The sequence below is a fragment of the Nomia melanderi genome, chromosome 13 (genome assembly GCF_051020985.1).
Source record: "Nomia melanderi isolate GNS246 chromosome 13, iyNomMela1, whole genome shotgun sequence".
Classification (NCBI taxonomy): Eukaryota; Metazoa; Arthropoda; class Insecta; order Hymenoptera; family Halictidae; genus Nomia; species Nomia melanderi.
The window spans coordinates 8,661,622-8,674,338 of NC_135011.1; the positions used below are offsets into that span (position 1 = coordinate 8,661,622).

At 38.4% G+C, this 12,717-nt stretch overlaps 3 protein-coding genes across 8 annotated transcripts in view; all 3 read left to right on the top strand.

The window, feature by feature from the left end:
* Positions 1 to 2,975, top strand: part of Hex-A (Hexokinase A) — a 50,461-nt gene extending 47,486 nt beyond the window's left edge. For all 4 annotated transcript variants that reach the window (XM_076373190.1, XM_076373189.1, XM_031988979.2 and 1 more), the window contains one exon: positions 40 to 2,975. In XM_076373190.1, coding sequence (XP_076229305.1) covers positions 40 to 117 — 78 coding nt within the window. In that variant the 3' untranslated portion in view covers positions 118 to 2,975. The remainder of the gene's footprint in view (positions 1 to 39) is intronic.
* A 931-nt stretch (positions 2,976 to 3,906) lies between these two features.
* LOC116432315 (FHF complex subunit HOOK interacting protein 2A) lies at positions 3,907 to 9,509 on the top strand. Of its 3 annotated transcripts, none has more exons than XM_031988975.2 (6): positions 3,907 to 4,469; positions 5,161 to 6,216; positions 6,878 to 7,328; positions 7,523 to 7,886; positions 8,446 to 8,946; positions 9,360 to 9,509. In XM_031988975.2, the coding sequence occupies exons 1-6, from the start codon at positions 4,425 to 4,427 to the stop codon at positions 9,457 to 9,459; spliced, it is 2,517 nt and encodes an 838-aa protein (XP_031844835.2). In that variant the 5' UTR covers positions 3,907 to 4,424; the 3' UTR covers positions 9,460 to 9,509. The 3 variants fall into 3 exon arrangements, with proteins under 3 accessions (XP_031844835.2, XP_031844837.2, XP_031844834.2); XM_031988977.2 differs by lacking the exon at positions 3,907 to 4,469 and adding an exon at positions 4,543 to 4,903; XM_031988974.2 differs by lacking the exon at positions 3,907 to 4,469 and adding an exon at positions 4,924 to 5,088.
* Positions 9,510 to 9,927: 418 nt separating this feature from the next.
* LOC116432317 (uncharacterized) lies at positions 9,928 to 11,946 on the top strand. The gene is made up of 5 exons (XM_031988981.2): positions 9,928 to 10,218; positions 10,300 to 10,933; positions 11,010 to 11,143; positions 11,228 to 11,395; positions 11,480 to 11,946. Exons 1-5 carry the CDS (start codon positions 9,928 to 9,930, stop codon positions 11,597 to 11,599), a joined length of 1,347 nt encoding a protein of 448 aa, XP_031844841.1. The 3' UTR covers positions 11,600 to 11,946.
* The last annotated feature ends 771 nt before the right edge of the window (positions 11,947 to 12,717 follow it).

Consider the following 12,717-nt stretch of genomic DNA (forward strand, 5'->3'; position numbering starts at 1 on the left):
GAAACGAGATAAGTATTCAATATTAATTTTTGTTCGCAGTTCGGCTTGATGCTGTCAGAAGACGGTAGTGGTCGCGGCGCGGCGCTGGTCGCCGCGGTAGCTGCGAGTAAACGGTGAAGATAACGGCTGTCCCGAGTCTACTCAAACCTCTAACTTAATTAAGTTACACACAGTGACGACACACCCACATACATATATACATACATACACAAACATGCATACACGCCCGCTCAAACATACACATGCATACATACCCGCACAAACACATAAACAAACATACTATCAACACACACACACTCCGACACACGTAAACATACACGTACAAAAAACCGTAAGAGAAAAAAGTCACGCGTACGTGCCGAGGATGAAAAATCGCGGTAAAGCGAGCTAGCGAGGAAATTTGTTAATAATATATGTGACAGAGCGAAACTGTGTGCGAGATGATCGAGAGACAGAGTGCATGGGGGAATGGCAGATGAGAACTTGTACAGAAGAAACGAAGCGGAAGAAAGGAAACAGAAAGGAAAGGGAGCAGAGCGTGTACTCAACTGTACATAGCACGAGGAGGAACGTAGTCCTAAATCGAAGATCAGCACGAAGACGTTCATCAGTTAACTTCTCGATCGTCAACACCTGTCGACCATATTCTTCATTTCCCCAGACAGCACATCGAACAACAAATTCAAAGAAAAATTCATTTTCAAGGAACATCGTTCAGCATCGCTGAACGCCCACTTCGTACGCGTTTTTTGATATTCCGAAATCAGCCTTCTCAGGATATGTCACGTGGTCGCACGTAACCGAAACGAAATCAATCGGTCCGAAAGTATACACGCTACTGCCAGGTTTCATAGGTGTGTCCGAACGTCGACGGCAGCGAATGGATTTACGAATGTGCCCGATGGTGCTGTACGAAGTCAATCGTTCAACCCTTTCGATCTTGCTCTCCGATGGAACGCCGCTTACTCAGCGCGAAGGTACTTAACGAACGAAACCAGACGATCTGCGCAATGATCCCTGAAATCGCAGAAGAGGACGTTCGACATCGAGACGGTCAACGGAAGCACATTCGAAGCGGTGACTCTTTCTTTGTAGATTTATAGGCCACGGTCGCCCCTTCTGTTCTCGTCAACGAAGGCGATCCGTGACTCCTTTTCTTAGCCGTAGCTAAATTGTCTCGAGAACGATCTCTCGACGCGTCGACTTCGCGGCCCGAGACTTAAAAGCCAAAAACGCACCAGTCGAACGAAACGGAAACACACAAGATGAGTGACTAATATACGTTTAGCACAATTTTTAGTATCGCGGCTCTCGATGCTATTCTCGTTTGCTCTCTTACGCCGAGGAGTCGCATGGTCCGGTCGACCGAACGATTGACAGAGAGGAATGGAATCGGTTTAAACCTTGATTGTAAACGTAAATTAACACATTAAGCGCCATGTCAGTCACTGGTGATCGACTCTTCTGAATTACATGAAAACAATCGTAACATGCGAGGTAACTGATGTGGAATGAAAATGTTTAATAACGTAACTAAGTTGATAATAGTGTAATGCAAAAATTCTAACGCCAAATAATGAATAATTGTTCTTGCTTTTCTTTGCTACAAAAGAATACCTCCACCGAAAAATGGTCAAAATTTTCGTGGCGCTTAACGTGTTAAAACGCGATCTCGTTATTCGGTAACTGCCCAAGGCGCGCGATTAACGAAGTTTCCTATTATTTTCGAGTAAATAACTCGAGTGCATAGCTGCCCTATCCTAGAGATGATCGTTGAACGAACAATCTGGGATTAGGAGAATTCTCGAAGAGTTTCTTGGTCGAATTTCTCAGCGAATCCGTATTTCCGGACAAGCGAGGATCGAGTCACAGGTGCGTAGCATAACGTGTATTTTATTTTGAATCGCTATTCGAACCGCGTTCCTATGGCGGATTGCGAAACGCAAGAGAAAAAATGGTCCCCGGCGACTAGCGATAACACAGAGGCAAGAGCGATCTCTTTCCTCCTCGGCCTGTAAGAGAGCATGTTGTATATGTACCTATTATTGTCGTCATTACGATAAAACCTCGCGGACGCACGGCGGTGATAAAAATGGAGTACACACTCTAGACGCGTCTACCTATCGAAAGAAGGCAGCCGCGTATTCCTCGCGATTCTACCTCGAGATCTCCGGTTCTCGTTGCTCGTGTCCCACTGTTCGTTCCCGTTTCCCCTCTGCATCATCATGCTGCGACGGCTGTGGCGACTGAAGGCGGTGAGTACTTGCTCGAGCGGCTGTAAAGCGATATCGCACGATCACGCGGATCCACGTGAGACCGTCGTTTTCACTTTAGAAAATAGTTAGAGAAGAGTGGTAGGAGCCGACGTGGACGCTGGCATGCCACGCGCGCGCGCGTCGTGGCGTATTTTAATAAATGGATTCAAATAAAACAATCGATTTTATTGCGAACAAAAAAGAGAAATATATAATATTGAACGCGTAACGGCAAAAAAAAGACAAGAGGAAAATGGAAAAACCACGAGAGAGATTTAGAGAAATGAAACAAAAAAAAACACACAATGCAGTGAAGGCGAGATTCCTACAACGCGGCATCCGTTCTTTTTAGTCGAGCATCGAACTACACTTCTAAGTTGCGTAAGAAAAATCAACAGCTCCGAGAGACGCTTGATCCGTTCCTGCCTGAAACGTTTGTTATAAATATCTTTGCACGCGTGGCAAATTTCGTTTTGCGGATTGGCTTCCGTCAAGAGCGCGCACCTGCGCTGCTCCGTGGATCGGGAGAGCAGGAAAATTACGAACGGTGAAACTCGTTATCGGTAACACGCTGATATCGGCTCCGGCCGATCATTCAGCGACGGGACATCACCGCTTTCGGAGCGTCGCGACTTTTTTTACAATTAACGAACTGGTTAATGTTGTTGAGATGTGTACATGTTGAAGGTGCAAAATAAAAATTATCGTAAATCCCGTTTACCTTCCGATGTCAACGACCAACCTATTTATTTGCTCTTAGAACGCTGAGACGACCGTATCTATGGATGATTTCTACTCTACACGTGCAGGATTAAAGTGTTATAAATGAGATTTCTTAGAGGTATTTTAATCAGAAGTTATTATACTCAAGGCCACTGATGTACTTGCAGATTCATTGTCGAATGGAGGATACGCTAAATGACGCAGTGAACTTATAAGGCGAATGAATATCAATTCGAAGGATATTAAACGTTTACTGATTAATAACCAAAGTAACGAGAAATATTTTCAACGTGTACTTTTATATTTTTTGAGACAGCTGTTTATTTGATAAGAGCTTCTTTTGATTCTGGGATCAATAAAACGTGTGTGTTTTATAACTAATCCGATTTATGTGTGAATTACGTATATTTGAAGCGTTGAGTCCTGAAATGCTTTGATCGAATAATAATCAACGATATCTCTAGTGATCATTCTGCCCTTTTTCTAGAATAAGACGTAGAATTTACAATTTTTATTTCTTTTTGATAGAAGAAAGCAACATTATCTCTTATATCCACAACTAGCAATTTTCCATACAATAAAATACAAATTGACAGAATTTGATAACATTACGAATAATTTGTGAATCATGCAAAAAAAATCTCATAATTGTAGCAAACAGTACAACTAAACGGAACTTCATTTGTTCGATCCCTATTTTTAATGCGCCAACATTGAAGTAAACGTATTATATACTTCATTGTTTTAGTCACATTGATATAAATATAAAAACTTCCGCAATCCAACAATGAGTTCATATTTTATTGTGCAAGAAGCTTCTAAAGTGTCTACCAACAACCATTTTCTTTTATTCTAACAGGTCGTCGTGCCAATATTAACATCTTCTCCAACAAACAACATAAGTACACCTACATTTCCATGCAGTATTAAAGAGAAAGCTCGAAATATTCGATAAAACGATGTTGCAATTACAAAATGCAGTCATAACATAAACATTTCCTGCTCCTACCACCAGGTGGTTCGCACGTGACTCCATTTTCTCAAAGAACGCAAATAATCCGTCAATAACTTCCGAACAAAGGCGTTGTTATAGCAGACGCGACCCAGTGTCTATAATAATTATCGACCATTAATTCTTATCGACGAGATCGATTAGTAAACAACGGATCAAACGATTCCGCGTTTTCCCCCCTACGACGCAGCGCGTAAGGTCGTCGCAATTTGTTCACGATCCTGTCGGCCTCTGGTGAGCTGCAGTGAGAACCACGGCACGTCAAAGCCGCAAAGCACCGCTGTCGCAGGGACAGTGAGCGATTGCACGGGGAATCGCGAGAGCGAACGATGAGGAACTATGCAGAATCGCAGCGATACCGCGCGAGAAACGGCGGCGAGGCTCGTGCGTAGCGAGACATAACCGGCGACGACATAACCCGAAGGTGTATTAAAATGATTAGTGGCATTCAGATCGCGCTGAAGAATGCCATTGACGTGGTGAGTGATAACCCCACTACTGATAAGCTCTTCTTCACGTCGCAATTCCGTCACGCTGCTAATGATTCACGTGTAATTCCCATCGAACAGTGAGAATCGTTCGTTCCTGTTCATCCGGCGGTCTCACGTACGCGTACGAATCATGATAAACAAGAAACATTTAAGGCAGAGTCCTCATCGATCGGCGTCGCACGCGTTACGTCGCTATTCCGCACTGTTTCGCGTCCCTGTGTATTTATTTACGTTCCGTCTATCGATCTGCACGTCGTGCCTTTGACCATCAATAAAACCAGCTCCACACCCATGTTCCTAATCACCTTCACGGTTTTTCGTTCACCCGGTTCGTGAAGCTCCATTCTGTTTACTACCGGTGACGGGATCATTGGCGGTATGCTCGCGATCAATCAAGGGGACACCAGAGGGTGTCCATTCTGGTATGAATGTGGTTTGACCGGACGCGCACATGTGCGTCGTTATATTTAACTTCTCTTATGTAATTATTTAAATAGACCAGCGCACCTGTCTCGACGGTCATTTCATTATCATGTGCACATTTAATAACCTTCCCGCGTGTTTTGCGCCTTACTTGGCTTTCCTGAACAACAACCGGGAGAAAAATGTAACACGATCGCCGCCGGTGTTCGGTATTGGTGCGACCCGGTTGTTAACATGGTCTGCGGTTTGTTTGCAGATCGCGCCGCCGGCCACGCCGCTGCAGGACTTCACGTACCACTGGAAACTGTTGATGAACTTCTATGTGAACCACCTGACCAACTGCAAAGTGCCCATACAGACTACCGGTATACCCCGACATTTGGACAGGTTGCTGGAGATACTTTTGGAGGAGGAGAAGGAGGAAGATGAACCAGGCCCGTGTTTGGAGTACTTGTTGCAGCATAAGCTGTTGGACCTATTGGTCACGTTGGCCAGCGCAGAGACTCCCCCAGGAATGAGGACAGTATGTTTGTCCTTCCTGAGGAAGTTGCTGGGAAGATCGAAGTACCCTTTGTTACACCACACATCGATCTATGGCCCGGTGCAACGGTTAATCACTCTGTGCAATGGGAATCCTCCATCCCCTATGGAAGCCGAGGAGGTCCAGTTCCTTCTTACCATCTGCTTCCTGGTTTGCAAGTATCCCCATGTGACCAACATCATAAATGATGCTCCGAACATTCAGAAACAGAATGTCGCCGCCAGATTGAACTCCGAACGAATGGAGATCGAGAAGGTCACTTACGTGCCCACTAGAAAGAGGAGTAATTTCAATCCGTTGTTTGAACCTCTGGACACACAGGCGGTGACCCTGATTAATCCGAATTTATTTCATTCGGAGAATGATAGGAGACGATTCCCTGGGGTTAGTAGGTCGTCGAACAAGTCTGAGGCGGCCCGAGGAACGTCGAGCCAATCGAATGAATCGGTATCTTCCACGGAGGTAGAAAACGCCTCCCAATCTTCTAGTCCCGCCACTCAGAAACCGATCTCCGAGTCTAGCTCGAGAGTCGCAGCGCCGAGCTCCGAAGGTCAGGAGTATGAGACCTCGCAGAAGTGCGAGGACATGGCTTTAATGAATGAAATAGACACACATTTGCAGAATCTGAGAGATTTCAGGCTAGATACTGAATACGGTGGTTACGAGGATGGTAGCTATATAGAGAATGGTCAGTGCTTGATGGAATCGAAGACACCGCAGAAGTCTAAATGCCTTCTACTAGATGCCTTGTTGAGTTACGTAAACACTGCGGTAAGGCATTAAGTTTGGAGTAATCGAGTTAGAAACCGTTTAATAGAATGAAATTGATTAAAAGTGTAGAGGTTGAAGAGAGTATTTTTATATTGAAACCTTTCAGAGTAATCAATCTGGATCTTTTAGAACTTCATTGTACGCAAAGATAATGATTCGTCTAGAAACGTTTTATAATTAAAAAATGCATGATTAAAGCATGTGTACATTGCTCACTGCATAGTAACTATACACTTAACGAAAACAACTTATGAAAAAAAGTAACAAAGAATTCATTTATGAGTTGTATAGAGATTTGAAAAAATATACTAGCAGAAAACCTCCCATTCCTAATTGTTTCATATTACCGTTCTTCCTAGTTAGTGACGTAATATCAACGAATAAAGATTTAACACTTGCAAATAAATTTTTTGTCACCTTTTTTATAACACGTAGGTGTTAAGTGTATGGTTACTAGTCTTACGTCAATACATTTTTTTACATGAAGTTATTGCGGAAAAACCGAATACACAAATACGTTTTCGGCTCTCCATAAATATTGATTTTTAAAAAATACATTCACTTTATCACAAGATAAATTTAATTTATCAACTAAAATGCAAATTGTAATACTAACAAAGCATAATTTTCTCTAATAATAAAATTAAATTCTTTTTTTTAGGACAATACTGTGAGAATAAGAGCCTGCGAGGGGATCATGGTTCTTGCGTCCTTGGATGATCCATCTTTTGGCCAGATGATGGCCAATAGCGATTTAATATCTTCGATACCCAGTAGATTAGAAAATCTCTTCAACGCTATTCCAGCACACGTTGATCCAAACGAGATCGACGGAGTGGACGTCACGTGGGGCTTGGACTCACCAGCCTGGACGAAGGAGAAAAAGTTCTCCGGATGCAGACAGGTCGCCGCGTTTTTTATGTGGTTCGATTACTGCAACCAACTGATAAGGGAAGCTTATCCGGATGTTGCCGATGCACTCGCGAAGAATATTAAAGTAAACTTTTTTGAGAAGATCGTAACACCAGCCTTGGCTGAACATCATGTTGTTCTGATCACTGCGTTGGTCACGAAATGTTTAAAGGAGTTAACATCCGCTGCGTTGTGTACAGGTGTGTAGATTCTATCGTTAATTGCTTCTTCAGTCAGCTTCGTAAGGTTTAAAAATTTATAAATTAAACATCAGAGATTGTAATCCCTCTTTCCAATCTTTCTGTTGGCTATTCAACACTCAAACTCGATTTCCGTTCCTCAGAAATGAGCTATTTTTAGTCATTCTTCACATTACAATGAATATTTCTTTCAGAAATAAGTTACTGGCTAGTCGGGCAAGATCGAGGCCCAGAAATTCCAAACGTGTGGACGTCACCCGTGTTGCACAGGTTGATAGACAACTGTTTCACCGACAGCGATGATTTAACGCTGGAAACGTTAAAGTTATTCGAGGAAATGATAGAAAAAAGGAACGAGCATATATTGCATTGTCTCGTGTTGGTATACTTGTCAACTAGAGGCTATTACGATAATACTGCTGCGGACAGCGCAATTGCGTCGTGGAGCGACGAGGAGGACGAAAGAGAAAGAGAAAAGAAAGGATCTCTAGATCTCTCTTATGAACAGAGCCATAGTCGAACACTAGCACCCAGTAATATTCACAGAATTGTAAATTGGTAAATTTTATTATTCGCTCGTTTATGTTCTAACAATAATGGTCGCTATCTGTTCCGTGTAGAAAAATATTCCTAATATTTTTTACATTTAGATAAAAGAACAAAGGAAACCCTTGAAAATTTTATGCTTTAATTAATATTCATAGTTTCATTTCGAATGATAATCTTGTTGCTTCTACAATATTCCAAAAAAAAAATTCTGCTTTTCACCTATAAACATTTATTTCAAAAAGAAATAAAGCAGAAATTACCTGCTCCTTTCACCGCGGTCTTCAAGCCAATATTAATTTTTTTATTGCAAAAGTTTAAAAAGCTTAATCCTAAATCTCTTTCACAGATACCTAAAATACGTTTCTTATTATTTCGTAGGTCAATTTATAAGAACAAAATTGGAATAAAATTTATTTTCGTCATAACGATACCCAACAAGTGTCATGTCACGTAAAAATATATTTTATTATCTTACGAATTCACGTGATCAGCAATTTCCTCAGAACTTGACCTGATAAAATATATTGTGACGGAGCGAATAGAAATTCAATATCAAACTCCGTTGCAGCTTCCTGTCCCTGATTCCGCGCTATCTCCAGACGGACACGGACGTGAATAATTACGAGCGTTACATGGCTGACTTGGAGAGGCAGTATTCTACTGTGCTATCGGACTGCTCGCTGATGGCGTGGCCGCTGGAAGCGGTGACCGTCGACGATTCCGCAAGCTCCGACTCTAGACCGGAAGCAGACCACTGTTCCGTGCGGTTTTACATGGGCCCGTTCATGGCCATGCTTTTCGAAAAGGTGGCCAGTATTCCACGACAAAAGTACGAGGTCAACCTTCAGTTGACCGTGGTGATCTCGAGGCTAGCGCTGTTACCTCATCCGTACCTGCATGAATTTTTACTGAATCCGCTACTACCGTTGGCACCCGGCACAAAAAACTTGTTCACTTGCTTGCAAAAAGTCGTCAAGCAGCTCGTGAACGAAGTACCAAAGACGCCGGATCACAAGCAAATGTTGAAAGAGACGAGGGAACGTCTCCTTGAAGATTGTTCCCACGAAGGGTGCGTAAAAGCTCGTGATAAAATCATCGAAATATGTAATCTTGTGGGACACTTTGGACCAAATCTTGCGTTTATAGTAGTAAAGATTATACTTTGATTACTTGGTTGAAGAATCTGGCTACTGGTGCGTCTCCTTGAAAACTCAATAGGGTAGCAATATTTTTTTTAGAAGTCAAAATTTTTTGTAATTTTATATTTCTTTTCCAATGCGATGTGTATACAAAATTGTATATACTACGGGAATTTATTAAGAAGAAAATTGTGTGAAAATGTAACTTTTGAAATGTTCAATGAAACTGTTTGTCGGATTAAAAGAGTATAGTGGGATTTGAAATTTCAGGTGTCCTGTAAAATGTTGTTCGCATATTTCATCTTTTTTTGGGTTAAAATTATCTATTTTGTCTTTGTTGTAGGGAGAAGGAGAATATTTTGTTCGAGAGTGTAATCGTCACGGAAGAATTTTGCAAAGAACTCGCTGCGATAGCTTATGTTAAGTACCATCATTCTATGTGATAACTAATATCAAAGATGTAAATTCTAGGTATTATTTATGTATTACGGCCAAGTATTTTACTTAACGATTGATCGTTATCCTAGATACGCTTAATTAGAAAAATTGTTTTTCCTTTTTTGATGACTTTGTAAGATACATAAACGTATTTATAAGTATAGCGAATAATATATTTAATGTTACTATTTGCAAACACTTATTTGCACAATTTACTTTCCAATTCTAATAAAGAAATCATTGGAGAAATTATTGCATTCCTGATGTCTTTCTCTGGGCTTTTTGAAAAACCAAAAATCCCTTGCACATATATGTTTAGGGAAACTACATTGAATATACTATTAAATCATTAAGATAATAAAATTCTACCGTCTTTTATATTAATTGTAACAGATTATAAAATTTTACATCAAGAGTATTATAAATTCATATTGGATCAGGAGAAGTCTAGTTCTCATTGGAGTATTTAACTTATGGAGTTTCAAATGGAAAATTTATCACCCATTTGCATGGGAACACTCATTAACAATATAATATTGTATTTAAGTGGTAATGATTGTACAAACACATCAGTTATTAAAGTAAGCAATGACAATCTGTCAACAAATGGTGAATTATATTTTTTACCTAGCCTCAAAGTATGGAAGAATGTATTTCAAGGTAAAGATGTTTGTGATGGAAAGTGCACAACAATTTTGCAACATTATCTACATGTGCACGGTGATCAAATAGATGACAAGACTGATACAGAAATTGCTAAAGAGGTGAATTATAATAGAAAATAAGTGTTATGAAATCATCATACATAACCTTGTTTCATTAATACCAAATATTGACTTTCACAGGTTTTATCATTGTTAATATCATCTAGCAGTGACTGGCCAATCAAAATAGAGAGATATTTTTTGGAAAAAGAAAGAATCTGTTTGTTTCTACAACGTGCTCCTATTATACACAATTCAATTAGGACAGTTATTGAACAACAGAGTGAATTTGGAAGAATTCTACCAATTAATAAAATTTTCAGTTTGAAAATACATCAAGACAAAGAATCTGAACTAACAACTGCAAGGCTACATTTAATACAAGTTGTCACTAAAAATATTTTGGATCTCCACGGCTGTAAAATAGGCGAAGAAGATGCCAACTTCAAATTTGTATTTACAAGTAAATCACAAGGAAAAGTGGAAAACAATTATGAGAAGAGTGTATGTGGAGTAGTGAAAAATTTGGAAACGAATACTAAAGAAACAATGTTAACATGGGAAAAATACATAGAAAGTAAAATTAATGAATTGAAAACATTAAACGATCAGAAAAATTTTGATATGCCTGAAAGTAATATAAGGATTGATGACCATTTCCTTAAAAATATTGCAACAGCGACAGTTACATTTGAATTACTGTCTGTAAAACCAAGTCGTGCTGTTTTCATTGGATACAATTCTGCGACCGATAGAAGCACCACAAATACTAAAGGTTTTAAGAGTTTAAAACATATCATGTGTTTATCAAAAGTCCTAAACAAAAATTTTCTATTATCATCAGTTTTTAGGTGCTTCCTTTATATTGTATAATGCTACAAGAATTACAGCTATTATTGAAAAATACAATAATAAAAAATTAGCAGGAGAATATCCTGATTTACCAAATATCAATGATGTAAACTTTTCTTTACTAGATCAAGAGGTATTTTCTTTAAGGATTTTTCAATTATCATTTTACTTTATCAAAAGAAAAACTATAATAATTTATCAAATGCATTATTTGCAGGAAGAATGGGGACTTATATATAACTTTATTATTGGATATCAAGAAATGATAAAAGATTGTATAAAATATGAGCCCACTTTTCAAACTAATCCCCATGTCCTATGTACATTTTTATCACGATTATGTCAAAAGTTTAGTGTGTATTATCGCAGAATTAGGATTTTAACTGTTAGTATTATTGGTATTTAATAGTTACAATATGATAAATATTAAGTGATTAATATGCAACTAAATGTTGATATTTCTTTATAGGAAGCATATGACCATTTAATTCCAATGATGATTGCAAGATTATATATGTTACGTGCATTACAAATTGTACTACAAAATGCACTTTCATTAATGGATATAGTTCCTGTATCTCGAATGTAATGGAATAATTTTTAATTTTTTAAAAAGCAAATAAAGTATAAACATTACATTTATGTACAAAATTAGTATTATTTGTTTACTACGAAAAATCTTAATTTTTGGAATATTAAATAAATATTTTCTTATAGAAACATTATTATATACCAGAAGTATTATAATAGGAATATAAATTTAAACAATTTAACAAAAATTTGCCTATTAATTCTTTACAATTAAAATTCATTTCAGAAGATTATTAGTATTTAAAATATGTATTATTTTTAATACATGACTACTCAGTAAGTATTGTATAAATGTGTACTACCTCAAATATACATGGGATAATAGAAATAAACACATACAATAAATTGCAATTGTTTAAATTTGTGGCAGTTGTAAAATAGAATTTTAAATACACATTACTGTTTTAAGATTCGCGAAAAATGATGAAATAAAAATATGGTTCAGTAAGTACCAACTACGTTGATACGTTATTTGAGATATGAAAATAATCTCCACTGATAATTTATTAAACTTTTTGTTGCTCTTTTAATACATTATCGATGAATTATAATTTCTGTTCAATATTTTCGGAGAAATAGAAAATTTCATGTAAACTTACTAATTCCTTGCTAGCTTCATATACAAACAGCGCATTGTGTACACGGTCTTCTAACCTTTGATGAAACGGCAGGAATACATACATTTGAGGTCTTACATTACTATCGTGTGTATTTTTCACTATCACCATTTTCAAAATCATCAAATTTTTCTATATCACATCCCAGATTCGTTAAATTCAAACCCGATATCTTATAGACGCTCTGTGTACCGTGAATCAGAAGTACCAATGGAAAAAGTATGGGTGACGATAAGCGAGATGCAGGAGATGGCGCGATTATATGAATTTTCAAATATGCTTTCCCCGAAACCCTCGAGATAACAAGACGCGAATTGATATTTTGAACCTATTGTAACATATTTTTCAAAGATATCACCGTATATATTTAACTAAATTCAGAATAAACAAATAATCTAAATAAATTTCCCCAAATGTATTTTACATAATATCAATGTTAATTTCGTAGATAGTATCATAAACTTCAACGCGATTAAGAAGAGTGTTTTAATGAAGGGTT